Raw genomic sequence first — 27,455 nt, 5'->3', positions numbered from 1 at the left:
CTTGCAGGTAGGCCACATAAGCTCTCAAATATTGTTCCAGGGACGCGTTAAAACGCTCGGTCTGTCCGTCAGTCTCGGGGTGGTGAGCAGTGGATAGCAGGCTGTCGATTTTCAAACGGGTTGTCAGGTGTTTCCAAAACTTCGACACGAATTGGGTGCCTCTATCCGAAACTATCGTCAGGGGCAACCCGTGTAGTTTCCATACGTGGTGTAGGTACAGGTTGGCGGTGTCCTCGGCATTGCAGGTCCCTTTACAAGGGACGAAGTGTCTCATCTTAGTCAGGCGGTCTACGACCACTAGGATGGCGTCGTGGCCGTTGCTTTGCGGCAAATGTGTGATAAAATCCATCGACAGGTGTTGCCATGAGCGTTCAGGAGTGGGCAGGGGTCGCAGGAGGCCCTGGTGGCCTTCGCGGGACGGGTTGATTCGGCGGCAGGTCTGGCATTTCTTTACCCATAATGATACGTAATGTAGCATTCCGGGCCAGTAATATTCTCGGGACAGCAGGTCGTAGGTTTTTGCTTTGCCGGGGTGACCGGCGACGGGGGAGTCGTGGCAGCGGCGCAGGATCTCGGCTTTCAGATTATTCGAATCGGGTACGTACAGTCTATTGCGGTAATACAAATAGCCGGATCGTTCTTCGCATTCGGCCAATTGCAGCTTGGGGTGGCGGTCGGCGCCTGTCCTCAACGCTTCTAGGGCAGATTGCGTTATCGGGTCGGATTCGTATCCGGCGTCTAGTAGCTCTATCAGGTGTCTTGGCAATAGGGGTTTGTTTTGGCGGATTATGGGTTGTAACCGGGTGGGGCGGGCAGGTAAATTGTGTTCTTTCAGTACGACTTGTGTTTGGTGCTTAAGTCGTTCATCCCCCTCCTCAGGCATATCCTCTGACCTCCTGGTTAGTGCGTCGGGCTTCGCTCCTTGTTTCCCGGGTCGGTAGGTGATACGGAAATTAAATCTTGACAGGAATTCGGCCCATCGGGCTTGTCGGCGGTTGAGCATTTTCGTCGTCGTGAAATATTCCAGGTTGCGGTGGTCCGTAATTACTTGGACCGGGGACGACGTCCCTTCGAGTTCCGGGCGCCATTCTTCAAAACAGCGGATAATGGCTAGCAATTCTTTGTCGTAAATCTCGTAATTGCATTCGGTAGCTGTGTGTTTTTTCGAAAAGAACGCGACGGGGCGGAGTATTCCGTCGTCGCCGTATTGTGACAATATTCCCGCAGAAATATAATCGGAAGCGTCGGTCTCCAGGATCACATCCTTTTCCCAATCGAAGTGCGCCAGTACGGGGGCTTCGGTAAACTTTCTCTTCAGCAGTCGGAAGGCGGTTTCGCAGGCGCTATTCCATTCGAATGCGACGTCTTTCTTGGTCAATCTCGTCAAAGGGGCTACGATCTTTGAGAAATCTCGGATAAAGCGCCGGTAAAAGTTGCCAAACCCCAAAAATGCTTGTACGTCAGTAAGCTTTTTGGGTGTTTGCCAGTCCAGGACAGCGGTGATTTTTTCAGGGTCCATTTTTACGCCTTCGACGCCGACCAGCAGGCCCAGGAACTTGGTTTCCGTCACGAAGAATTCGCACTTCGCGGCGTTGGCGTATAGCCCGGCTTTCCTCAGGGCTTCCAGTACGAGTTTCAAATGTTCTTCGTGTTCTGTTCGGGTGCGGCTATAAATCAAAATGTCGTCCAGGTAGGCTGTACAAAATACGTCTAAGTATTCGCGCAGGGAGTCGTTTATATATCTCTGGAACGTCGCGGGGGCTCCCGTTAGCCCGAAAGGCATGACTAGGCTCTCGTATAAGCCGAATCTCGTGCGGAATGCCGTCAGGTATTCTTCCCCCTTTTTAATCCGAATATTGTTAAAAGCGGAAACGATATCGATTTTCGAGAAGAATTTCATGCCGGCCAGGTTGTTCAGGGTCTCTCGGACTAGCGGCAGCGGGTAACGGTCTTTTACGGTAATGTTATTCAGCGCGCGGTAATCCACGCAAAACCTCAACCCTCCTCCCTGCTTCTTCACGAACAAAACGGGCGAGGCGACGGATGACGAACTGGGTCTGATAAACCCTTTTTTCAACTCTGCGGTCAGCCATTCCTTAAGGGCTATCAGCTCTTCGCGGGACATGGCGTACAGGGGGCCGAACGGCGGCGTTTTTCCTTCTATAAGCGGGATATGGTGGTCGGACGGTCGGTGTGGGGGCAGCTTCTCGGCTTCTTGCGGGGAAAATACGTCCGCGAATTCCCGGATTGTTTCGGGCAGGGTCGGCCCGTTCCTATTTTGGGGGTCGGCGGCTAGGACCTCATCAATCTGTTTCAAGGTTACGGCGTACAGTCGGCAGGATCGGCGGCGGGCGTACATGCTCGCGGCTTGCAGGGAGATAGGGGCGATATCCATTTCGCGGAGGGACGGCGGTCGGTCAGCCTGGTACTGGGGGCGGCTTTTTTTTGGTACGGCGTGTAAAGCTTTAACCTTCTCCGGTTTGTCGGGCATATTGCAGTGTCGGCGGCAATAGTCGCTGTCAAACGTAATAACGTGTGACGCGAATCCAATCGTTGGATCGTGCTGCTTTAGCCAAGGCATTCCTAGCACAATGGGGTAGTGGGCTAGCTGTGTGACGAAGAACAGCGCGTTTTTCTGGATGTGGTCCTTGATTCTCAATTGTCCTCGGACATAATGGGTGCACTTCCCACTTTCGGCGGTCCTTCCGTCGAATACTTCGATGTCGAATGGGTTTCGCAGCGGATACATTTGTAGTTGGCGTTCTTCGGCCCATCCTTGGTCGAGGAAGCATTTTCCTTCCGCACCGCAATCGGTGAGGGCATAGGTTGGGAGGTTTTGGCCCCCCACTGTCAGTTCGGCAGGCAGGATCATCAGGTCGGATCGTTGGTTATATTCCTCTTCAACGGGGAACCCGTGAACGGCGGCGGCAGAGATGCGGATCGCCGGCGGTCTATGCGCGGCCTTGGCGGCCTGGGGGCGACTTATCCCAGGCGGGCTCCGTTTTTCGAACTTCGGCTGCTGGAGCGGCTGGCGTCCGAGCCGCGGCGGGGGTTTCTAGGGAGTTTGGTTTGTATTTGGCGCGGGGATCTGGACCTGGACCTGGATCGTTCGATTCCGGCCTGGTGCAGCCGCGTGCGGCGGGTATCCGGTTCCGGGCATTTGGCAACGAAATGTTCTTGGGATCCACAACGGTAACATAGCATGTTTTCCTTGCGGTTGTGGCGGCGTTGGCTGCTCAGGTCCATAGGGTCGTTAAGCGGGAGCTCCGCGTTTGGCTTGGGGGCGGCCCGCGGTATGTCGGGTTGGGTTCGGGGAGCCGCGCGCGCGGGGGGCGCTGCGGCCCGAGGGGTACGTGTCTGTTTATTTTTATACTGCTGGTGCTGGCGGTAGCGGTTATCCAAACTTTGCAGGTGTCGGGTGAATTCGTGGTATTGGCGAGATGGGGCGGGGTTGTGGAGGAGCATGTCCTGGAGCTCTTCCGATATTCCCTGGAATAAAAGAGGGGGGAGGGCATCCTCCGGCATTTCTCCTTCCAAAGACAGGCGTTGGAACTCCGACAAATACTCGGCGAAATCTACGTTCCGCTGCTTCAGGGCATATAGTTTGTTTTGTGCGTTTTGGACGTGGTCGGGGTCCCCGAATGCCTCCTCTAGGTATTGGAGGAGATCCGTATAATCTCCGAATTGGGGTGTGCCTCCGACCATTTTGGGCAGGATCAGGTTGTACGCTTTACCGGACAGTCGACCGGCTACATAAATCAGGCGTGATTCGGGGTTGGGGAAGCGGTCTTTGTTTGAGGTCATCTTCCCCCGGATTTGGGTGGCGAAGCGGCGGAGGTCGGAGCGGGCGCCCGTAAATTTATCGGGGTCTGGAAGTCGTTCAGAAAGGCGGGCGGAGGCGGGATGTTCGGAAGCAGGCGGCGGAGTCGTTCCCATAGGAGTAACCATAAGGGGTTCAACAGGCGTGTTGGTAGTTGGGGCGGGGGTGGTTATGTGTACCGTGGGTAGCGTTACGGTCCGAACTTCCTTCAGTTCGGACCGTGTTTTCTCTAATTCGGCGAAAGCGGCATCCCGGGAGGTTATGGCGGAGGCCTTTTCCATGGCCATGGCCAGAATGTCGGCCTGCGCCTTGTCGCGGACACGGTCCGTTTCGGCGCGGGCGCGTTGGGTCTCGGCTTCCTGCATTTCTAGGCAGGAGTTCAGGCGGACGTTGCTATCGTGCAATAGTTGCAGCTTTTGGTAGGAATCGGAGATGTAAGACACCCATTGTTCAGGGTGTCCTTGTAGGTGTTCGATCAGTTCCTCGGTCGAATCGGTTAAGATCGGGGGTTGCAGTAACGCAGGCATCGCGGGCACCTAATGAAGGAGCTACGTAATGTCACGGGCAGGCAGGGCGGACAGGTAGGTGCGGGCGATCAGGTAACAGGACAGAGTATATTGGCTATCTAGTCTTCCAGGTACAGGGTAGCAGGTGGTTGTTGACGAAGACGTAGCTCGAGGAGCTACATATCGGAGACTGCAGAGATTTCGCGTAGATATACGCGCGCGAGGCGCTCGGCCCTCGCGCCTTCACGTGACAGGGGTCATGACTAAGCGACAGCCCAGTGGCTGTCCTTCAGGTCTGTGACAAAATTGCGAAACAATGGTTTCGCATGCATTAGGAACAGGGGAACGTTTCGACCAAACAAATATATATTTATTTTAACGACGACGACAATTTTTGCGTGGTTAATTTGCGCGGTAAAACAGAATTTTTTTAGACCAGCCTTTTTGCGACCGCATTTAATATTTGCCTGGTGTTCCTGGATAAAGCCCACATTCGTGGTACCGATTTTAAACTGCCCGACGATTATCGCGCCGCCGTCACACTGGGGGCCAACTTGACCAAAAATCGCTTGGTTCAGGGTAAACTCCTGTCCTTTTTTCTGCTTTATTTCGTATCTAATGTTAATTTTAAGCATTCTGCTAATATTCCGTCACAGCCTGCATAAGAATGCGCAAACTAGGCAAGGGATAAACAGTCGTCTTTTATATCCCGCCCGAAATCAAGGTTAAAATCCTCCAAAAGGTCCACAAAGATAAGGACGAAAATATCGAATTGGCCGACGTTCTGCACTGGGCGATTACCGAGATTTGGGTTGACATCCAGCGCAATATACCATTATGGGCGGTCCAGGGTCGTCGCTTTAATCACCAGAAGCATTTTTGGGACCAGTTCCAAAAAGGAAACCAAAACGCCGCCTCCATATCCCCTTTGCAAACCGTTAAATTCCAGGAGGACGAAATGCAGACGATTGAGGATTTTTACAAGCCGGGCGAGCGGCAGACGAAGTTTTGCTATGCGGATGCCTCGAACCACAAGGGCGCGTCCAATATAGTCAAACATTGCGCGCAATTTGGCGAGGTTAATTTCGATTCGGCCGTCCTGCAGGAAAAGCAGGAGCGCGAATTTGCCCCCGAAATTGAGCAGGAACGGCAGATTAAACGCCCACGATTTGCAAAGCCGGCCACGCACCGACTCGACCCCGTCGTCGTCGATTTTGCCAAGACGGGAATTTTGCCGGCCGGGTTTGCGTTTTTTAAACCTGCTTTCGAATCGTTGGAGCTCCTTATTGCGGCCAAACTTATCCCCAAATTGAGCGAGTTTTCGCAAAATGTGCTGGTTATTCGGGACTTTGCCAGGACCGTCGAACTCGAGGCGACGGCCAAATAAAACCAGTATTTTCGCCCTGTCCAGTGGGTTCTGACCAGCACGGGTGGAGACCACAGGTCCGGCACTGTAAAGCACCTCGTTATCGTCAGTCCCTTTGAGGCGCAGAATTTGCTGGACACTGTTAGGCACAACGCCAAAACCATTTTGCATTTATATGCGCCGCGCTCAAAACTTGGGTTTGAAAGCCTTAAAAATCTTCGCCTGTACCCCACGCCTGCCCTCCCAACCGAGTGGTCCATACCTAGGCATTTAATCCTCCAGCTGAACCTTTTTGCCGGCCAGTTCTACATCTCGTCCTTTGCCGACTACACGGCCCTTTGCGACATACTGGGGCTGGACTGGGAGGGCGGCGGGAAGGACGGCCTGGTGGTCTGCGCAAACGGCTTTATCGACCCGGCGCTGAACCCCGGAAAAAGCCTCAAACATTCGTTCGAGCACAGCCCCGTCGGTTTCCTTAAGGTGTACCTGACAAAGGTCCGCCGCGACTGCGAGTCGATCGAAAAGACGCATATGGGCAAGATCCTGAATGCCGTCATCCTTCGACCCGAGGACTTTTAGTCCCAGACAGGTGGATGTCATCATTGCCATGGGCAGACTGGCTAGTCTAGTTGCGGTGGTAGATGACTCGGGTGCCTTTTTGATCTATTTTTTTTTTTTCCTCAAGGTAGATGTGGGTGTTTGTAGGCCGTCACGATACAGGAATGAAATTTCAACGAAAGAAAAGGGAATCGGCAACCATGTTTGCGCACCTTAATTGATCGATATGTATGTGTTTGGACGGACAGTGGCATTTTCATGTAAAAAGAGAGGGCAAGGTGGGTCAGTTATGTGAACTAGCTACAGCATGTGATGGATGAGGGCATCGTAGTACATCGGCACATGTAGAAAATTGAAGCATGTGCTCTATTCCAGGCCTAATTCTTATCTGATCAGTACACTCTTCTGTCCAGTCTCTTCCTGACATGGTTTGCCTTTTTAAAGTAGATGCTTATTAAGCTGCCAATTGTAATGAGGTAGTCCGCAAATCATTTTACCCCTGGCATTTGGTATAGGTGCAAGAAACCGTAAATGAGTAGGTGTGCCAAACACATTGACGCCTCAACCGCTGTATGTTTTCCCGCAAAAGGTGATAGTTCACTTTTGTAAATAGTATCAAAGCTTTGTAGGAATACAGACCTCCGTGCTCCAGTTAAATATAGCTGGACGACGTTGGCTGAGGCGTAGGCAGGAAGCGTTTTGGTCCGTGTTCATATTGGGCGGGTCCGGTCTGGCAGCTGAGCACTGGGAACGAATGCTTCAAACGCCAATAATAAGACTGTGAATGGCATGGAGGGGTGAAAGTTGGCGGGGAGTGTCTGCTTCTGGCAGTACTGTTTTCACCATGTTTTCAGTTTTCATACCCGCTGCAACAGGCACCGAATAACACAGACTTGACTCACTCTGCTCCCTCCCTTTCTTTTCTTTCTTCGCCCTCCACACAGCTAGTCATCTACCACTCAACCGCCCCTGAATACGTCTTTCAACATCCGGCCGTTTCTATCTCTGTTGCCTGCCCACCCTTTGTTCACCCCTTTCTACAAGGCAGTAGGAATCTGTCCCAAGTATTCACCATGCAGGAAAATGACAATCTGTATCTTGCCTACAAGCGGAATACGAGGTACCTGGTTCAATGGATTGTTTGCAACTACAACGAGATCCTGCGATCCCCAACTGCCGAGGAACAGCAACAGACTCAAGCCAAGCCAATGCTCAGTGGTCAAGTGACAGTCAAAGAGCTTGTGGCCATGGCCACACGCATCGGTGCTCGGAAGACAGCTGTACCGCCATCCATCTTCAAGTGCATACGGTCTGTTATCGACGCACGAACACTGGTTGCGGAAACCTACAAGATGATGGGTAGCCCTGACGATGATCGAAACGAGGAGGTGGAGGAGTCGAATGCCTCACATGCGTTCTTCATTCAGACACTTTCTAATATTTTTTCCATCCTCGGCGGTGATGAGCGGCACGAATCTCTTCCTGCCACCGATAACGACCAAGAGGCAGAGGTAAGCCCCCAAGATGCCCATCTCCATTCCATACCAAAGATAACTAGCTAACTGACTACTTGAAACACCGAGCTCTATGATTCTAGACCAAAGCTTTTCCACTGTCGAATATGTTTTCAAACCTTGATATCAACAGAACACCAACAAGTCTGCAGAACTCCAGCGAGGAGGAAGAGACTGCTGCAAAAGATAAAAAGACCCAGCAGCGGAAAAACAGAAAGACTGGCGCGAGGGGCAAGAAAGGCCAGAAGAAGAACAAGGAAGACAAGGTTGCAGAGCAAGACAGGTCGCGGCCCCTGAAGGACTACAAGTTGATCGAGCTCAACGACAAGGGCGAACCACCTGGATACATGCTGGCCGCCCTGCAGCTGTTCAGAGACTGGACGGAGCTAAGAAAAACACTCGGAGCCAGCTGGCAGGCTGTTGCACAAAACGGCTTAAACATTGCCGCCGTCGGCGCTTCGTGCCACTTGGCCACGGCCCTGATCAAGCAGGGCGAGCTGGCCATCTTTGTGGACTTTCCAGGTTTGGAAACCTTTCAGAACATACTCGCTACCATCACGAGGGCGATTCGAGCCAGCCCTGCCATTTGGATATCGCCATCGCTCGCACGTCGGACCGCCGACAAAAGGTCCATGGGCACTGAAAAAGAGTTGGTCGATACCAGGGAGCAGTTCATGGCCAACGTCTACGACCACCTGGTCGACTTCCTTGCCGACTACCGACATACCCGAAGCGGAAAGCCATCAAAGGGGATGGCGGCCCAGCTCAGGGGCTGGAACCCCGAGCTGGACCTGGGACAGGCAACGCCGGAGGAGCGGTTCACTTGGCGGCGCTGCTACACCATCAACTGGCTATACGACCTCGTCAACTTTTTCTCATCCGTCGTTGTCGAGCACCACCTTGGCAAGACAGGCAAGGACAAGTCCAAGCTTGCGTTGGAGCAGGTGGACTGGCTGGGCACTGGCCCGTGGTTTGAGAACCGCAAGCTCTTTGGCCTGATCGGGCTCGGAGGCAGCATCACCAAGCTCGCCATGCAAAAGCCCGGAGCCGCACTGCACAAGGCCATCGCACCATCCCTGGTATTCCAGCTGCAGTGCCTGGTCGACTCCTTGATGGCATCGCGCGGCGTCATCTACCACCCCTTCCGGGGCGCAATCATCCGCGAGCCGAATCCCGACTTTCGCCCCCAGCGGGACATTGAAGCGTTCCTCGACCGGGACGACAAGGGCAGAGGCAGAGGCTATCTGCACACAGTCACAGACCTGCACATAAACGCGGATCGGTGCAACCACAACATCGACAAGCTGGACGCTTTTGCCGTCAGCTTCAGGGACTGGCTGGGGCGGTGCCCGTTCGACTACGCCGGAGCCGGCCTGCCCCAGTCTCGCTGCGCCGCCGACGGGAGCTACGACGCCCTGTGGGACCTGTCCCCGTACCTCTGCGGGGCCGGCCTGCTGGAGGCGCTGGACCTGGCCCAGTGCCACTTTTTCGCCTTTTGGGACGGCAACATCCGGCACGCCATGCTGATGCATCTGTACAACATGCTCAAGAACAGCGGCGGCATGCTGGAGCCCGTCCCGGTCCTCGACTACCTGATCAAGAGCCTGGGCCAGGTCTTTTTCGACGGCCCCGTCCCCTCCTCGGACTTCCAGCTCCACTTTGAAAGACTCGCGGCCCGGTACAACAGCCCGGCCAGGATGGCGAGGCGGAACAGGGCGCTCCGCGAAGCCAACCGCCGAGAGGACCTCGAGGCCTACCTGCACCCGGGCAACAACATCATCCTCAACAAGGCCGGGCTGGTCGCGTGCTTCCGTGCCGCGGGCTGGGACGTCGAAAAGATCTCCGAGGCGGACCTTGCCTGCGGCGGCGTGGGCCATTTCGCCCGGGCCTTTGCCGCCGAGATCGAGAAAGGACTCTCGGAGGCCGCCGGGACCGGTGCTGCACGGCAGCCTGCGGGTCCCGACCCGCAGGGAGAGGAGCTCCTGGCGGGCCTCGACACGGCCAGGACGTTCCACGGCGTCATGTCCAGGGTCTTGGCCAAGCAGTTCAGCATCGAGGATCCGTTCATGGCCATAAACTGGCCAGACCTGGGCGTGGCGCTGTCACGCATGGCTTCCGACATGATTGCAGACGTTCGCGCGTCGCACAGGAACCTGTTCGGCAACCAGTTTCGCCGCAGAGGTGCGTCCGAGGAGATCAGGGGAGTCATAAAAATGATGGGGCTGGCCCTGGGCGGCAAGAATGGTAATCTTCTCAAGACGCTGGCGGAGAGCCTGGAGAAACACCGGCGTCGTTATCGGATTCTTTTACACTGGGATCCTAATAATTCCCATATCTTCATGTTTGGTGCACAGGATTGAGCAAAGGGGGACAAGTCACTTTCGGTAAAAGGGATCGTTGACACCTTGCTTTTCTGTTAGACTATTTGTATGTTGGTGGGTGGTTCAGCTGGTTCGAATGGTACTATTTTTGTTTCTCTCAAATGACTGCTGAGCCTCGCGGGTATGGCGTCCGGGGTACATTTCCCGGAATCTTAGGGGCAGATGCGGCGCAGTACGGGTGCAAGCCGATGATATTGATTGGCTGTTTGTATTCGGGGCCAGCTGAAACGGGCCATGTTGAGTTACTGTACCAGATACTCCGAGTTAGATAAATCTCTGGTTCAGCTTGTTACTATATGCAGAAACGAGCTTCAACATGGAGTATGAAAGAGATCTTGTGTGCCACCCAATATAAAATGATTGATTTGAAAAAATACATACATGACTAGCTAGTTTGTTGTGATCAATACCTCTGCAAATCACCAGAAGAAAAGAATCAAACTGTGTTTCTCTTATATCATAAAGACCACCCTGATCCTCATCTGAACACTCCTTGCCGCCGTGGGCATCAACGCAGCTCCCAGCGAGCCATGTTATGGACCTGACGGTGCAGCAGGTATGTATCTCTAACCCAACATTGCAGGCAAATATCCTCCTCTTCAGCAGACTCTCCAACTCCTCTACCTCCTATCTTCAAATAAAAAGGCGTCTGCCTCTCCAGCTCCGAGTGCACAAGCGAAGGCGGCAAGACCATCGACGGCGCCGGCAGGATCGTCGAGGCGTGGCCGGGCCGCATCAGGCGAGTCTACTGCGCGCGCGGCTGCCGGTGCGGCGAGGGCAGCGACCACTGCTGCGGCAAGGCGACGGATATGATGTGTTCGGACGCCGGGGACGCGGCGACGCTGGCGGGGAGGGAGGTGGCGGAGTGGGTCGTGAGGAACCGGGACGAGCTGAGGCTGAGCTATGTCATCTGGGGTCAGAAGATCTGGCACGTCAAGAAGGATAAGGAGATGGGCTGGGACAGGTGGCGGACCATGGAGCACCGGGAGGATGTTACGCAGAACCACTGGTAAGTTTCTGTCTCTTTTTGGGGGCTTCAGGGGTTGATATTGTTTTGCTCGTTGCGACTAACATCGTGTATCTTCTTCCTAGGGACCATGTACATGTTAGCTACAGATAGGAGGAAAGCTAACAATGCGAAGGCTTGGTTTATTGGGGATACAGGGCGTACCGGCTGTATATATGCGGCAGGAGGGGCTGGATAAATGGAGTAATGTATTTTGAAATAGCTTTTGAATATGGACTTTTTGAAGCGGCCACAGGTAGTATGCTCCGCTTTGGACAATAAGAGGGGGGCCATTATTGCTGAATAGATATTGCAATGTTGGCTAGACAAAGAAACAAGGGGAATTGGTGAGTAATATCAAGCCGAGGGTCTGACCTCATGAAAAGTCTGAATGCTTTGTACAGGCCTGTGGCTTCCTCTGTAAGGTTCCGAGGGCTTCTTAGGGCTTCTATTGATCCACGAGCCCAATAGGTTCGCATCTGACCCAAGAGTGAAAGAAATTGGCTGGTCTGGAGCTGAGTGAAACAAGTAACGATTTGGGGCTTGTTTTGGTGCCTTCCCCTTACGGATCAGAAAGGAAGCTCGGAGCAGAGCCGGCAAGAATCCAGCAAACCTGGCCCTATTTATTCTCACTTTTTTACCCCCAACCTTGATCTGCCAACCTTTCCTCCTCACCTCCACCACTCTGCAAGATTTTGCCTACCTTACGCTTCCAACTCTTGATAACATCAACCTTTAAACATAGAAAAACTTTCAAACAAAAAACATCATCACCATTGTTACCACCTTCCAACAAGATGGCTTCAGAGACCCCCGAGAAATCTGTCGCCGGCAACTTGGCCCTCAACGGCTTGAAGCCCAAGGATATGGAAGTTCTGAGCTTGATGGTTCTCTGCGCTACCCCCGAGGCTCATGTAAGTTTTCCTCCACCTTACCAGTACAAATCTATTCTTCTTGTCTACACGAAGCCTTTCATGGCCCAACACTAATCTCTTCTTTGGCCATCTGCCTCGAAGGCCAACTTGCTCTCCAACATCAACTTTGAGCAGTTTGCCTCTCTGGGCAGCTACAAGAACGAACACGCGGCCAAGACCGTCGTGGGAATGCTCATTCGGAAGCTCAAGTAAGTCACCTCCCCCAAAGGTTTCCCGTCTACGCTAGCACGAAATAGAAAGAAAGAAAAAACCTCACCTTCATCTCACTGTTCCCACCCTCAGTCACTAACACATAAAACAACCAACCCCCAAAAACACAGAGCAAACACCACCCCTCCAGACAATGCCAACGCTCTGACCCCGACTGCAACCCCCAAGAAGCGCAAGACGCCCGTCAAGAAGGCCGCCAACAACGACGACGACGGAGAGGCCGACACGCCGGCCAAGAAGCCCCGTGCCCGCACCAAGAAGGCCGCCTCTGCCGAGCCCGTCTCCAAGGACGTCGAGATGCGCGACCAAGGCGAGGTCCAGACCGAGTAGGACGTTTGTTCTTGGGGGCACTTTTTTCTGTTCCACTCTCTGGGGTGACGAGGCCATAGCATTCTCTTGTGTCTACGATGGGGATTGGGTAACGCGGACTGGTTGATTCTTTTTTGCACAGCATCATGGCTGTCGTACTCTGCAAGGAGGCATGATTCAAACCATCCGGGGCAAACTTCTCTTTTGGGGCGGCAAGGATTTTGATATTCATCATTTGGTAATGCTTTTGGTAGAAAGATTCCCCCAGATAAACACCACAACTTTCTTTTCTTCTTCCCGTATTTTCCATGCTGGTGACCCGACCGGCTGGCCCAAGCTACCGCCAAGTAATTCTTCCACATTAGGAGACACGTCGACCAGTCATTACATTTTACATGTGGCTGTTCCCCAAGATGCCCCCAAGAGGGTGGTCAGCACGGCCGGGGAGAGTTATTGTGCCAATCAAAAAGCTCCCTGCAATAATCTTGCATGTGGAAAAATGAGCCTTTGTGTTTTACAACAGATGTAGGGGCAGACAGTAGAAATCATAATCAGATATACCTGAGTCACCCCCTCTTCTTCCACCGTCACTTTCCAAAACGATATTCTTCCAACCTTTACCGACTATCCCGCCCGCAACTCCTGCCCCAGTCTCGCCGCAATCAGCACAAGGCAATCCGCTGACTTGCAGTCGGTAAAGCGATGGATCCTCTCTCAATCGTAACGGCTTCTTTCTCTTTGGTGGCAGGAGCTACCACCGCTTCCCTATCCGTCAATCGCTTCATCAAGGACTTTAAAGAACGGCACAGCAATCTCGACGACGTTACTACGCACCTCGAAACAATCACCGGCCTGCTCGACAGCATTGGCGTTATTTTCCAGGCAATGACGCAGCTTTTGCCGCGCAGCCCAGCCGTGCCTGCCGAGCTGCTCAAGCAAATCCCTTTGACCATCACCGAATGCCAGACCGCGGTTTCGAAAATCCAAACGGCCATGGACAAATTCCGAAGGGACAAGCTTTGGACAGGGGCAAAATGGAGCCTCGAGGGCAAGCAGCAGATCGAGGAGATGATGAAGAACATCGAGCGGCACAAAATCACCCTCGGCATTGGTTTGATTGCCATACAGATTGGCGTGTCGGCGAAGACGAATCAGGACACGAGCGCGATTCGGGAAACGGCCGACGACCTGAGGATAGGGTTCCGGGCGTTGACTTTGGAGGTCAGGGCATTACGTGGCGACCATCACGGAGCCACTGAAAACCTCATGCTCCAGAGATACTTGGACGACGTGGAATCGTATGCCACTGCGACAATCTACAGCGGTTCTGTAGCTGACTTTGAAGATCGTCCCGCCGCGCCTTGTGCAAGGGAGACTATGGACGGACCCAGAAAAGACGAGGGAGAGGATTTCTTGCTAAGCATTGCGCGTGGTGCCGAGAGGCGAAAGACCTTGAGCAAAAAGGAGTGTGTTGATCTCGACAGCAAGCTGTTGGAAATCAACCCTGAAACCTCCCCGGATCACATCGTCGAGCTTTTGGGGCTAGGCGCTTCTCCAAACGTAGACTCTCTGGATTTTGAAGGGTCAATCTATTACCTCGACAACAATATTCTATTCTGGGCCGTCTGGTACCGAAACCATGGATGTCTGCAGATTCTCTTGGCCCATGGTTCGAACTTCGACCCTCACTCGATTCAGCAGGCGTTCCTACTGGCTGTGGTACTCGGCGACGTTCAGGCTGTCACCCACTTCATTGATGCCCCTGGGGCAGCCAACCCTCCAAAGTCGTACATTTTCCGGCAATGTTTGGAAATTGACTGGGATGAGGAAAACATTGGCATGGATCTGCTTCGCCTATGTGAGCCAACTCTGCCTGGATCCATATATAATCGAAACATTCCCAAGGTCTTGGTTGCTGCTTCGCTGATCGGCAAGAAGGTCAACTCTCGTGTTATAACCATACGGGATCTTGTGAGGAATGGCATGATGAAGAAGATAAGAGGCTCGATGGAAGCTTACGATATGACTCAACGCCTCGAGCCTCGCGCCAAAGCTCGAGACTCCATTCTAGAAAAGCTCTTGCACGAGCAACAGCACTTCAACAAGGGCCATGAACGCAGGACATATCCTGTCCTGGACTGGCTCCTACAGGGGACTGTTCGCCATTGGATGAGACTGGAGGACGAAGAAGCCTGCCATAGCCGTGTGACTATGCTGATAAAGTACGGCGCACAGACGATGCGTGGTGCAGATTTTCAGGTCGGCTTTGGAGCCTGCCGTGGAATCGGTATTATTGCAGCTACAATCGCAGCTCGTTCTGACCGCATCTCCTGGCTGCTGTATCACTGCGTGCCGGCCTCTCTTTACGACACCAACCTGACGGGTATCTACTGCTGTCTAGCAGCACTGCTTGGCCATGCACAGCTGTTGGAAGCACTACTGCGGTTGGGGCCCCGGCCTGCCATCTGCTTCCACATCTTGGTCTCCTTGTGGTCTGATTATAATGTTTCTTTGGCAGAAGCAACGGGAGCAGCTAGACTGCTGCGCAGCCATGGGTTAAGTCCACATCAGATTGGCGAGTTCACTTGGTTCAAAAGACCGATGTTACCGCCCATCGGCAATCTACATATTTCTACGCAGAAGTACAGGTCTAGACAGGAGGTCTCGGCTTGCCAGTTGGCGAGGGAGATATTGAGGCTGCCAATGTCGCATTTCACTACAATAACTGGCCAGAAAAGGGCGGACTCGGAGGCCGCCACGAGAAAACAATTAGTCAGGCTACTTGACGACGTGCCAAATGAAGGGTAGTTGGGCGGGACGGAAGATAACTGAGACTAGGCTGTAATAAAGACGAAAAAGAATTAACGACGACGTCCGGATGTTATAATTTATACCTTGTCGTCGCGTTTTGTGCATTCCGCAAATCATTGGTACCCGGCTCCCATATTACCGCGGTGTATTGAGACGTTCCAGGCGTGCCAAAACTGCTCGTTCCCATGACACTGTGCAACCACATGATCCCACCCACGAGGAAGCCCCATGTTTCCGTAAAATAAACTCGTGGTTGCTCTTTTCCAATAGGCAGTTTCATACCACCGCCTATATTATCTGGCTTTGTTTAACAAATTTCAGCTCTTGACTGTCCGGAATGCTGCTTCCCGCTTCCAAGGTTGGCTGGCAATCCTTGTCTATCTGGAACTTGGCTTACTCATTGTCTTGATTGACAAGGAAAGAACGCGTGCTGGGCGCTATGCAGCCACGGGTCAATGGATGTCGCAGAGTGGAACAGGCCTTTGGGCTTCGTCCGGATTTCGGTACGGCAACCGAAGAGTTTTTTAACGGGCTTTGCGCGGGCGATGTGCGCAAGAATGACCATTGCGATGGCGAAAAGAATGGTGATAAGCTTCGTGATTTCTTTGATGTGCTTTTTGCTGTAAATGGCTCTTCTTAGTGGTCGTTCGAACGAGATGAAAGAAATGTTTGTAATTTGTGGTGAAAAGACCGGACGTTTGTTTGACACGTTTGGTGGGGAGATAAATGTCAAAATGGGAAACAAATAAAAAGAATGATAAACTTCCAAAGGTAAAGATAATGGTAAATGAAGGCCTGAATCCAGGATAGAAAACCAAACTGCAAGACGAATGGGAAAGTTGGAATTGAACACTGTTAGAAGATGGAGATTTTCAATTTAGTAAAAGCTCGTCAAATAGGTACCTGATAAATACGTTTTACAATATTATTGCATTTCTTCTTTTGCATTATATAAAATGAGTGGTTATTGTCCGTTGTAGGAGATGGTATGCAGAGGATGTATTATGGCTCAACAGGGAGAACCAAATCCATAATGCGGCCTTACTTACACAAACGAACCTTGGCGTAAACTGTGCTGTGTGTGGTTTAACAGGGTTTAGCCGACCTTGAATCTTTCATTTAAACGGAGCAGAAATCTAAAATATACGTAAGGGCTGAACTATCGAGCGGCGATCTTGGCTGTTCAGCGGGCCACTAACCCAATTTCAACTACATCCAAGAATAACACCACGCAAACACGTTTGAGACTTACTCCCAGCTAAATTCCACCCAAATTTACTCTTATACTCCAGTGGGTATTTTCATGTGTCAGGACATGTTTGCTGAGTGAGTTGTCATCACTGAATTGTTCTCCACAACAACTAGGTGCCTGCCTCTTCGATTACGCGAGGGCGACAAGCATCCCTCGTGTACATGTTAGTATTGGGTAGGTTACCAGTGTAGGCCCGGTTCACATTCGTAGCGGTATTCAGTCTGTCCCTTGTTATAAATAACAGATGCGCGCTGTTTTTGGAAACATCCCAAAAAATTAGATTGGACATCAAGTCTTGGTTATCACTACAAATTACAACGAGCGTGAGCTCTTTCCCCATTTTGCCTACACCCTCGAAACAACAAGAAATTCTAGCTGGCGGCGGCCGCCTCGAGCGCCTTGCCCATAGACTCGGTGTACAGCATGCCAGCGACCGAGGCTGAGGTCAGAGTCGACAGGATACCGGCCAAGAGAGCCGAAATGGCGACCGAAGAGACATCGGCGGTACGGGACGGGGCAAGCTGCGAGAGCACACCGATCTGAGTGCCGAGCGATCCGACGTTTCCGAAGCCCTGAAGGTTGAGAAGATGATATGTTAGTTGGTGAATGCTCCTCGTCTTCTTACGATGCCAACTCGCATGCAGGCTATACTTACACAGATGGCGTAGGTGGCGATAAGCTTGGAGCGCTCAGACATGGAGGCGTACTCGCCGGTCTGGTCGGCCAAGGCCAAGAAAGCAACAAACTCGTTTTGGATAATCTGGGAATATGTTAGCTCGACTTCCTATCATCTGGTCGTGAGGTATACAATACTAGTTAGTGGTTCTTACCTTGATGCCGATCAGCCTAGCGACGCGCAGGCAGTCTTGTCCGGGAACACCCAGCAGCCAAGCAACGGGGAAGAAGATGTAACCCAGGATCAAGTTGATGGACAGCTTCTCTCCTCCAAAGTATCCAATGTCAAAGTAAACACCGATCCAGCCAAGAATACCATCAATCATGGCAACAAAGGCAATGATACAAAGCAGAGTTGCGATGATCATGCCGGCAATCTTGAGACCGAGCCAAGCACCGTTGGCGAAAGCCTCCAGAGCGTTGGAAGCAGGCGACTCCTCCTTGGGGACGACAGCGTTGCCAGCAGTAAGCGACTCCTCAGTCTCGGGGTAGCGCATCTTGGAGACGGCAAGCGAGGCGGGGATACTCATGATGCACGAGGACACCAGAGCCTGACGGTTGAGACCGAGACCAATGTAGGCGACGAGCACGGAACCGGCAATGGTGGCGAAACCACAGGTCATAACCTGGTGCAGCTCAGCCTTGGTCATGTAGGGCACAAAGGGCTTGACCAACATGGCAGATTCACCCTGGCCAATGAAGGGAGTGGCAGAGGCCACAACGGCCTCGGCACCAGACACGCGCAAGCTCCAGAAGAAGAACTTGGCGAACTTGCCAATGAACCATTGAATGAGTCCAGCGTAGAAGAGCAGCTGCACCAAAGCCACGAAGAAGATAATCGCAGGAATGACACCAGTGAAGAACCACGGCTTCTCGGGAACGGTCGCGTCGGTCAAAAAGGTTACTCCAGCGTTTGCGAAGCCCAGCAGCGAGCGGGCGAGGAAAGAAATGAACTCGAAAATGTCGAATCCAGCCTGGGACCTGAGCACAAAGATGGCGATGATGAACTGAGTCAACATGCCACCAATGACGGTGTGCCAGGGGATTGCCCTCCAGTTGCGGGACGTGACCGTCAGGAAAGCAATCATGACCAAAAGACCAAAGATGGAAATGGCACGGTTGGCGCGGGTGTTCTCTGCCTCGTCGGGGGAAACCATGGTGCCGACCAGGAAGACGCCCAAGGTTCCGAGTCCTGCAAGGGGCTGGTGCAGCTTCTTCGGGATAACGTCGTAAAGGCGGACAACAGTGTTGTTCCAGACGATGCTGAGGGGGGTCATGACGACCGAAGTCGGTGCGTGGTTGAAGAAGATGCGGAGAACGACGGCGATGTAGAACAGCATGGGCTTGAGCCAGCCATAGTTGTCGGAGCGGCGAATGCCATTGTGGGCAACGATGCCGTAGACGAACCATCTGTAACATGCAATGAGTATCTGCTCGGCATCAAGCAAAAGCGCATGGTTTTACCGCGCTGCATGCATCTTCGCGACGAAGGCGCACTGCATTGGGCAAACCCAATAAAATATACATACACAGTGAAAAAGACGAAAACCAGGGCCTCAATTACAAGCCTGATGACAGTGCGGTGGCGGCGGTAAAACAGCTTGACCTTGCTGGGGCTCTCCTCTGGCTGGTGCTGGTCAGCCGGGACGGTGTCGCTGGAGCCCTTTTCGGCATCCATGTATTGAGGGGCGGCCTTGGGGTCGCTGTCGCGGCGCGAGGACAGAGAGGCCTTTTCGTCGTTGTACACGGGCGCATTGGTGTGCTGCTGGTTAGCCTGCGCGGGAGTAATGTGGTCTGCCGTGTTGGCGACGACAGCACCGGGGGTGGTGTTTGCACCGAGCGTAGTGGTGGCACCAGGGGTGGCATAGACGCTGTGCGTCTCGGTGGCAGCTGTGGCCGTGCGCTCAGCCGAGGGCCGGCGCGGCGCCATCTTGTCGTCAGTAGCCGGAGCACTCATGATGAATGTCAAGCTGTCTGGCTGCTAGCTTGGGCTAAGGGCTCTTCGTTGAGGAGGAGGCTCCTGTGCTGCAGAAGTTCACAAGCAGATACCCAAGGGATCCAGAAGAACGGACGGACAAGAGAGGGACAGGGACACGCGACCCAGGCCCTAAGGGTTGTGGAGCGCGACAGCGCGGCTCTTAAACAAGAGAGAAAAAAAAATCAAAGACGATAAGAAGTCGTGTGTCCCCTCTCCAAAATTGGCGTCTCACGGCCCAGCCGACCAGGGGGGTCCCTCCACCCCGCCACCAGGGTTCCTTCTGCACGGTACTACTCGTACTATAGCTGCAGTCAGTTGATTCGGCAGCTCAAAGTGGAGCAAGGACTCTCTGTTGGTGACCGAAGGCAAACCCCCGACGGTGCAAAGTGTAACCTATAGCTGCAGCCTACTCAGCAGATTGTCTGGGCTGCCATTCGATAGCCGTGATAAGAACCAGTGCAGAGTGGAGATTTCTAGCGATTACCTTCCCAAAAAAGTTCTTGGTCCGGCGCAATCTCAGAGCCAACGCGACCTATCATTGCATTCGCTTTGCCGTTCCACCCTCGTGGGATTGCTCCCCCCGCAATTCGCACTCCGTTAGCCTCCTGCAAAATTTTCGGTGTATCCGAACCCAGAGCCGTCGCCACCCAAAGGCCCAGGCCCAGGGCCGTGATCCTGTCCAATTAAGCGATTGATTTGATGGATATGCGAAATCACCCACCAGCAGTCCAGCACAAGTGTTTGTCGAGATTGCCTCGTTAGATACGCCAAGAACCAATGGCCGCCCCCATGGGGATGCAAACGCCCGAGCTGGGATGAAGCGATTTTCAGGGTTCTTAGTTTTACGACGGTCTCGGCCGTGTGATAAAGATAAAGATTCTTTCAGCTCCTGTAGATAATTACCATCTAGGCACTCTTGGGCCGAGATCCAACCTATCAGTATCACGTGTTCTGAAATCAGCGCAACCTCGCACAAGTCAGTCAAGGCCATCAAGAACCAGACTAAACCCACATCCCGCGTCACTTTTGTGGGTTTTATCGGGCCATCTGCAACGACTTGACGTAAAAATCACGGATCACCGGTCCTCGTTGCAGCCGACAGCCGGGTTTGATAATATTTAGGTTGATTCGTGCGTCCTTGATGTTTACTGAACAATCAACTCCTGAATGCGTTGTTCGGATTTGAGACTTTTCCGAATTTTTGTCTTGTGCGGAATAGAAAATTGGTCTCAATGCGTCGCTATCCCCTACAGATCGAATAAGGGTGGGTCAATTCATATCGGTTCAAGATAAGGTCGGGTGAACCAACACAACATCAGCGTCGTCAGCTTTGGCCTCTCCTGACTGGGTCCTGATTCTACACATTCTGCGCTTCTAAGATCAATGCCTCTTGTCAGGTAGTGTATTGATATCAATACCTTGATTACCCAGCAAGCTAGGTACTATGTCGGCGAATTGCGCTTGCTTCGCTAGTTTTTCGCCAGCAAGAGAATGGTCACATGAGTGACAAACTATCTTGCCGATCACGTGACTCTACTTTGCAAAACCGCGATTAACGCCATGGCATGCATCACAATACCTATCTCCTTGCAGTTACCTACTTTGTGTACCTACCTAGGTAGTTATCTACCTTTGTACCTCCTCAGGAGTTCCATGATCGCAAGGAAACGCAGTGTTGCATTGGAAGCTCCGAAGAAGAACTGGTCTTTGTCACTTGGCTCTTGAACAGAGATTGATCACAATTTAGCCACCAACCCCTCAAAGAAACAACGCTTAGTTGTATTTCGATTGATGAGGAAACATGCAGCGATAGGCAGCAGACCTGGAGAAACACAACATTGTTCCATCATGACTTACCAACTAGGTACCTAGTGAAAATAACACAACTGACTTTCATTAAAACCGACTCAACGCTATTTTTGCACTGGAAGCTGTCGTAACTGCCTAAAGGCTTTGCACTGCACTGCACAGAGTCGCTTTGGTCTCATGGCCCAACGCACCTACCTACCTGATGGAGGCACCAACATGGCTGTCTCTTGCGCTTTCCCATATGGCTCTTGCCTAGGTTAGGTACCTGGGTAGAAACCTTGGGTGGTAGCTGCTCATTGCTCTCCAGAATAGTAGCCCGCAGCTTGACAGACAAAGTCGTAACAGTTTTCTCTCTCAGAACTTGTTATCTTGCTCGACTTGTTGAATCGCCACTCGAGACAATCACACAATACAAAATCCTTCTCTTCATCTTTGCGTGGCATTGCACACCGCTTTCTGGTTTTCGTTAGACCCCAAATACTCGGCATGCAATATGCCCTGCCTTCCCCTGCCCACCGAGCTGTGGCTCGCAATCCTGGAGCCTTTGGCCCGGGAGATCATCACCGCCAAGCGCAGTAGCCGCTTCCTCAGGCCCGGCTATGGCGCTCTGGCTTCCGTATGCCGCCATTGGCAACTTATTTTCGAGCCCAGGATCTTCGAGCACCTGACACTGAGAGTGGCAGACGTTCAATGCCTCAATCTTGCTGTCCGGGAACGCCGCAGACACCTAGTCAAACACATCTGGTTCATTGTCGAATTTCCCATGTACTCTTGTTATGATTACGAGCTCGACCGCCAGGCCCCTCTCGATAATGTTCCTTCGGACTGCTTCTGGAATGGGATCAGCTGCCTTTTCCGGGAATTGAGCATGTGGGGTGCACCCTACGCTCGTGGCGACACAGGAATCACTCTCGAGCTCAGCATGTGGTCGCCAAGCGACAACATGTATTCCTTCCAGGATATCGACTTCGGCGAAGGGGATTGTCTGGACCCATTTCCAGACGTTGAGGAAGACTTTCAACGACACGCGTCATTCCTGCACGCGCCATATCATGGCTGGGTCCAAGGCTCGAGATTCCGGTCAGCCACAACGATGGAGTGGCAAAGGATACGACATTTCATCCATTTGCGGGAAGAGGACGACATGGACATGCCCAGTGTTGTCGCAGTGACCAGCCTCCTCCTTCGGCGGCAGACCAGAGCAGATTTACACAAGAGCGCGTACGAGGCTATCTGCGCAAGCCTGCCGAACCTAGCTCAAGTCCACTTGGAAATGTGGCAGGAGTGGGAAGAACCAAGAATCAAGGACAAGACTCGGGGTAAGTTGTTCATGTTCACACTATTTCCAGTGCAAAGCTTTGTTCATACGTGCTCTGAGCTATTCCCAACTAACATGTTTCATACTTGGCTCGATGACAGACCTACGATCTATGCTCGAAACGGCCTTCCCGCGCAGCATCGAGCGAGTGACGTTGCTATATGACACCAGCGAAGCAATACGTGGGGAGTATCAGCATGATATCACCATCTCACACCAAAAGTTGCGCAACGAGCTGGCATTTCAACTTCTTTACTTTAGCCTTTCCCTCAAAAGGTTTACTTGCTCTTTTGTTCTCACTGCTGACGAGTTTTTTGATCACTATCTTTACTCGACCCACTTCTACGATCAACCTTTGAGCGCTAGACAAGCCAGAATGTCTAGTAAAATTAAATGGCCATATTTGCAGCAGATCACCATGACTTCACCTAGCCTGCAACCAGGAGTCCCCGCCTCCAATATCACACAGCTTGTTTATTCTGCAGGGCTAGCAGCACTCGACATGCTCCATATGAGAAAATTTCAATTATGGCACGTTGGCAACGACCATGCATCACTTTTGAGCTTCGAGGTTGGAGCGGACCAATGCCTCACGATCCATTAGAAAGGGACCTGGGACATGCATCAGCATGCGCTCGGCGAGACTTCGTGGTCCTGGGAAACCGATTTGGACAACGTTGAGCCTTTCCCATATGTTCCCATCAACCCTTGGCTTGAATTTAACACCGATGTGCTCTATTGCGAAGAGCCGATTCGGTACAAGACGACAAGTATCGATAGAAATCGGATCAAGTGCCGCGCGGATGCCATATACTTTTTGGGCCTGGGTCCCGAAGTTGTGCGTCCAATCTCGCTACATCAGATGCGCCGCGAAGGCAGGACGTACGCGAATGTATAATTGGTGCTTAAATAAATCGCAAGGGGGAGACATTTTAATGGACGCGGAGGGATGGAGCCTTTTCTGTTCAGTATTGTCAAAACTGCCGATTTCACATCAAACTGGAACATCTTTGATTTGCCCATCCTGTTCATCATCACCGCAGGCGGTTCATTGCTACGAAAGAAGTTACATTTAGCCAACTACTTACCTATCGCCACTGAATTTGAGAGTTTGCTTACCAGGGATAGTGTTCATGCAGCCTCAATCTAAGGTGCTTTATTCACACAACTCATGCATAGGAGAGCCACTAAGCGAAGGGCTCCTTGTCGATGGTAATGGCTTCTTGGGAGACGACAAGCGCATTTTCGAATTCCCTCCCTCTGGGAATCCTGACGCAGTTTGACGGGACCAGCAGCTAACTAGGTACTCTTCACATTAGTGCAAATCGACAAGACTGATTGAGTCGATTCAATTGATATTTTACTCTCAGGAGTGACCTCATTTTAAGATTTGGACCCTTTTGACTGCTAAGCCAGGTTATTTTAGGAAGATCGACGACTCGAACCGAATAACCGAGCATGAATTGGTGTGCATACCAATGATAAATGGTAGTTAGTCCCTGCTTGGTGCCAACAGTCGAGAACTGTGTAAGGTCCAATGACTCGGATCGGGGCTTGCCGAACGGAACATCCTATTTTTGGATGGCAGTTTAACATTAACGATTTCGCCCGCCTGGGCTGTGATGCCGGCTAGAGCCGCAGCTGCGCATTGAGTCGAGACTCTGTCGTCACCGTGGGCATATTATAGAAACACAACGAACGTCGCGCAGTCGCCATCCCGTGTGATCCAAGGCCGGGAGCTGCAGAGAGCGAACACAGGAAGGATCTTGCCCCTTTTGTGTCCTTGGGATCCATACTTTTTTCCTCGCCGGATCTCGAGGGACCCCTACGTTCCACCTGGGCGAATACATGATGTGTACCTAGAACCAAGGAACTTTTGTATATCCCCGCGTAAGCTTGGATACCAATGGTAAATAAATAATCTACACAGTATTTGGCTTTGTCTCTCCACATCCTTGTACTTTTCTGAGCTGATTTTTCTACTGTTCCCTTCCCAAATAAGAATGTGGCTCTCGGTTATATCTCGAACTTGTTATGGTTCCTTTAAACCCTAATTCTCTTAATCCCCTCCCCTTTTTCTTTTTCTCTTCTTTTTTTTTGCGCTCTCACCCCCCGTAGAAAACATGTTTAATCCCTTTGGCATTTCCACCTTTGCCCTCGCACTACTCCTGATCAACGCCGTCGCCGCCATCACCCCAGCACTCCTGTACCGCGGCGACACCCGCAGCCCCGAAACCATCGAAAAGTCGAATGGCTTCCTCAGCCGGGCCGTCACGCTGGGGCTGGCCGAGGACTACAGCATAACGCCGGTGATGCACGTAAAGCTGCCGCGCAAGGACCGCCGATACCCGCACGACCCCTGGATATCGACGTCCAAGAGCTGGAAGTCGACGTACTTTTTCATCAGCGTGAGGCAGGATGGCAAGACGGCTTGGGTCTACCACATCAGGACGCAGGGGTTGTGCTTTCGCGACGTCTTTGCGGAGCACAGGGCCGCGGGGGTGCCGTATACCATGGGTCACGAGCAGGAGTTTGTGACGGCGAGTTGGATCCCCTGGGATAACGTCGAGGGGTGGCATATTGTCGAGCCGGATGGCAAGAGGACATATGTACCAAAGAACAAGAAACATGTACCTTTTTTGTCTACTTCAATATCTGAGGAAAGCGGGCGGCAACGGCCGAATCAGGTGTCTCTCTGAATGATCCTTGCTAGTCATTATTGCTCGTCGTGACGATTATTGGTCGTAGCGGGGCTGGCAATGGTCGCAAATAACTTGAGGCTTGTGTGGGACAACCAAACAAGAGTTTGGTACCTATTTTGCACCCAGTTTCCGCGTTCAGTAGACTAGTGGTCTCGGGCGCCTCTGTGAAGAGCCCAGATATGAAATAATATTGCATTAAACTTAAGAAATACGCTTTTAGTAGATAGGAGAGAACTCAGAGCATAAACATGCCAAAGGCCAACGAGCTCAAGGCCAGTGTCAGACCTGCGATCGAAACGGTCTCCCGACCAGCTCCCGCCTGGATCGGGGTCTTGGACGTCGTAACGCTAGCTGGGGGCACGACGCTTGCAGGCGCCGTTGCAGCAGCAGCAGCCAGGAGGCTCGACACACTAGTGTAGGCCGGCTTGGGATTCATGTTCGCGTCAAACAGGCAGGCGTCGCCCGTGCCAGGGAAGGTCTCCGGGATCCAGCTGTACTTGTCGGTGGGCTGCCAAACCATGACGCCGACGCAGGCGGTGACGTCGAGGCACGAGCCGATGACGGACACGTAGTCGCGGGCCTGGTCCTGCGCGGCGCGGCTGCTCACCGGCAGGGATTTGTGTCGGATATCGAGCTCGGTATAAGTGACCTCGACCCCGAGGTCGGCGAAGCGCTGGAGCTGCGAGGCGAGCTGGGCCCTGCTCGGGGTGCTGCCGACTGTCAGGTGGCCCTGGAAGCCGACCCCGTCGATGCGGACGCCCTGTTCCTTGAGCAGGCGCACAATGCCCATGGCGGCGTTGGCCTTGGGCCCCGGGGTTTCGATGTTAAAGTCATTGTAGTACAGCTTGGCGTTCGGGTCGGCGGCGGCGGCGGCGCGGAAAGAAATGGCGAGGAAATCGGTGCCGAGGGTGCGATGGAAGGGCGAGTCGCGGAAGGAGCCATTCTCGTTGACGGCTTCGTTGACTACATCCCAGGCGTAGCAATCACCCGCAAAGTGGCCAACCTCATTGGAGATGTGGGACTCGATGGCGGCGGTGAGGGTGTCCCTGGTCCAGGCGGTCGTCTTGACAAAGTTTGGGAGCTGCGAGTGCCACGTCAGGGCGTGGCAGCGGAGCATCTGCCCGTTGGCCTTGGTCAGGGCGCGGACGCGGTCTGCATTGGCGAACGAGAAGCGGCCGGGCTCCTTTTCGGTGGCCTCCCACTTCATTGAGTTCTCCGGGACGATCATGCCAAACTCGTTGGTGTTGTTGACGACGCTCATGTAGGGCTCGTCGGCAAAGTTCCTGGTGTCACTTGCTGTGCCAAAGTAGAGCAAGCCGGCCTTGACGGCTAGTGAATTTAGGCCTTCTGCGCCGGTGCTGCCACCCGTATCGTTTCTGTTTCTCTGTGCATACGCCCCAGGTGAAACGGCCAAGAGGCCTGCGAGGGTGATGAGTGTTGCTAGTCTTGTCATGATGATTATGCACCAGGCTTTGTATAAACAGAAACGAAAAATCACGTGTTGACTAGCGCTGGACAAGAGACAAGAAAAATGAAAGCGGTCGAGGACAGAGAGATGCGGGATGTTTTATCCATCGTAGAGCTTCTACGAGTACGAAACAAAACTCCATATTGCGCATCATGGGCCAAGCTTAAACCAAGCCAGTACTTAGTAACTAGACACCTTGGTAAGAAGAATATGGTCCATCATTGTTTGCTAACATGTGGAACTTGAATCTACGGTCGAACTCTAGCCGGCTGTTCAAGTTTCAAGGGGAGTCAGGACCGGTAGTTTGCACGCAGGGGGTGCAAAGCCGAGGGCTGAAAAAGTCATTCAAGAGAAGGAATCCAAAATGTTCCGTAGAGCTTATCTCAATGCTCCCTCGATCATCCCACCAATGTCGGATGGTGCCGAGAGATGGGATGTTTTAACCTGCTGGGTAAAAACGGCCTGGTTCGTTGTGGGCTTTTCAGTGACCCAATCAGGCTAAGGATTATCAAACGTTGGACAGGCCGGCGAGGGCTGGTTGAGTCAATGCAACTCAGTAATTGCTTTACGCGGGTTTGTCGAGGTCGTCACATCCGAGTTTCGATCTGCCTGGGGGTCTGGGGACAATTTATGCTATAGCGCGAATTGATCGTTGTGGGCGTCATTGAATGTGCTTGAAGTTGGGTGGACATGGTAGACTTTAAACTAATGAAAGGCAGAGTACGGCACAGTTGAGCAAGGGGAAGTAAAGAAAGATGAATGATTCCAGTCCCTCTTGCCTTGCCCTGCTTTAATCACGTGAAGTCGCAAGGTACCGTACCTTACCTTAGTCAAGAC

At 52.5% G+C, this 27,455-nt stretch overlaps 8 protein-coding genes across 8 annotated transcripts; 6 read left to right on the top strand and 2 right to left on the bottom strand.

Annotated features, from left to right (window-relative positions):
• Positions 1-5,284: 5,284 nt before the first annotated feature.
• On the top strand, positions 5,285-6,271 carry MGG_13076 (uncharacterized protein; the record flags this gene model as incomplete). Its single annotated transcript, XM_003710289.1, has 2 exons — positions 5,285-5,662; positions 5,738-6,271. 2 exons carry the CDS (start codon positions 5,285-5,287, stop codon positions 6,269-6,271), a joined length of 912 nt encoding a protein of 303 aa, XP_003710337.1.
• Positions 6,272-7,323: 1,052 nt separating this feature from the next.
• Positions 7,324-11,158, top strand: MGG_15181 (uncharacterized protein; the record flags this gene model as incomplete). Its single annotated transcript, XM_003710288.1, has 4 exons — positions 7,324-7,761; positions 7,917-10,008; positions 10,185-10,349; positions 10,791-11,158. 4 exons carry the CDS (start codon positions 7,324-7,326, stop codon positions 11,156-11,158), a joined length of 3,063 nt encoding a protein of 1,020 aa, XP_003710336.1.
• Positions 11,159-11,948: 790 nt separating this feature from the next.
• MGG_05469 (uncharacterized protein) lies at positions 11,949-12,626 on the top strand (the record flags this gene model as incomplete). The annotated part of the gene is made up of 3 exons (XM_003710287.1): positions 11,949-12,065; positions 12,168-12,274; positions 12,407-12,626. The coding sequence occupies 3 exons, from the start codon at positions 11,949-11,951 to the stop codon at positions 12,624-12,626; spliced, it is 444 nt and encodes a 147-aa protein (XP_003710335.1).
• A 681-nt stretch (positions 12,627-13,307) lies between these two features.
• Positions 13,308-15,142, top strand: MGG_05468 (uncharacterized protein; the record flags this gene model as incomplete). Its single annotated transcript, XM_003710286.1, has 2 exons — positions 13,308-15,049; positions 15,124-15,142. The coding sequence occupies 2 exons, from the start codon at positions 13,308-13,310 to the stop codon at positions 15,140-15,142; spliced, it is 1,761 nt and encodes a 586-aa protein (XP_003710334.1).
• Positions 15,143-16,812: 1,670 nt separating this feature from the next.
• MGG_05467 (sodium/nucleoside cotransporter 1) lies at positions 16,813-19,428 on the bottom strand. Its single transcript, XM_003710285.1, has 4 exons — positions 18,873-19,428; positions 17,499-18,753; positions 17,324-17,428; positions 16,813-17,240 (listed from the first exon to the last, which is right to left on the bottom strand). Exons 1-4 carry the CDS (start codon positions 19,298-19,300, stop codon positions 17,040-17,042), a joined length of 1,989 nt encoding a protein of 662 aa, XP_003710333.1. The 5' UTR covers positions 19,301-19,428; the 3' UTR covers positions 16,813-17,039.
• A 1,005-nt stretch (positions 19,429-20,433) lies between these two features.
• Positions 20,434-23,612, top strand: MGG_05466 (uncharacterized protein). The gene is made up of 2 exons (XM_003710284.1): positions 20,434-22,449; positions 22,550-23,612. The coding sequence occupies exons 1-2, from the start codon at positions 21,624-21,626 to the stop codon at positions 23,050-23,052; spliced, it is 1,329 nt and encodes a 442-aa protein (XP_003710332.1). The 5' UTR covers positions 20,434-21,623; the 3' UTR covers positions 23,053-23,612.
• Positions 23,613-24,250: 638 nt separating this feature from the next.
• Positions 24,251-27,342, bottom strand: MGG_05464 (endo-1,4-beta-xylanase). Its single transcript, XM_003710282.1, has one exon. The coding sequence runs from the start codon at positions 26,601-26,603 to the stop codon at positions 25,386-25,388; it is 1,218 nt and encodes a 405-aa protein (XP_003710330.1). The 5' UTR covers positions 26,604-27,342; the 3' UTR covers positions 24,251-25,385.
• Positions 24,572-25,147, top strand: MGG_05465 (uncharacterized protein; the record flags this gene model as incomplete). Its single annotated transcript, XM_003710283.1, has 1 exon — positions 24,572-25,147. The coding sequence occupies one exon, from the start codon at positions 24,572-24,574 to the stop codon at positions 25,145-25,147; it is 576 nt and encodes a 191-aa protein (XP_003710331.1).
• Positions 27,343-27,455: the final 113 nt, after the last annotated feature.

This window comes from Pyricularia oryzae, chromosome 1, assembly GCF_000002495.2.
Source record: "Pyricularia oryzae 70-15 chromosome 1, whole genome shotgun sequence".
In the NCBI taxonomy this organism is placed as follows: domain Eukaryota; kingdom Fungi; phylum Ascomycota; class Sordariomycetes; order Magnaporthales; family Pyriculariaceae; genus Pyricularia; species Pyricularia oryzae.
The sequence above is the reverse complement of the archived record's forward strand: the minus strand, read 5'-3'. Positions and strand labels throughout refer to the sequence as shown.

Bases quoted from the DNA above. Each gene is read 5' to 3' on its own strand.
- MGG_05467 (XM_003710285.1), bottom strand. From the start codon at position 19,300: ATGAGTGCTCCGGCTACTGACGACAAGATGGCGCCGCGCCGGCCCTCG. The intron at 17,429-17,498 runs GTAAGAACCACT...ACATATTCCCAG, and splicing joins CTAGGCTGATCGGCATCAAG to ATTATCCAAAACGAGTTTGT. The intron at 17,241-17,323 runs GTAAGTATAGCC...CTCAACCTTCAG, and splicing joins TCGCCACCTACGCCATCTGT to GGCTTCGGAAACGTCGGATC.
- MGG_05466 (XM_003710284.1), top strand. From the start codon at position 21,624: ATGCCCTGCCTTCCCCTGCCCACCGAGCTGTGGCTCGCAATCCTGGAG. The intron at 22,450-22,549 runs GTAAGTTGTTCA...GCTCGATGACAG, and splicing joins AATCAAGGACAAGACTCGGG to ACCTACGATCTATGCTCGAA.
- MGG_05464 (XM_003710282.1), bottom strand. From the start codon at position 26,603: ATGACAAGACTAGCAACACTCATCACCCTCGCAGGCCTCTTGGCCGTT.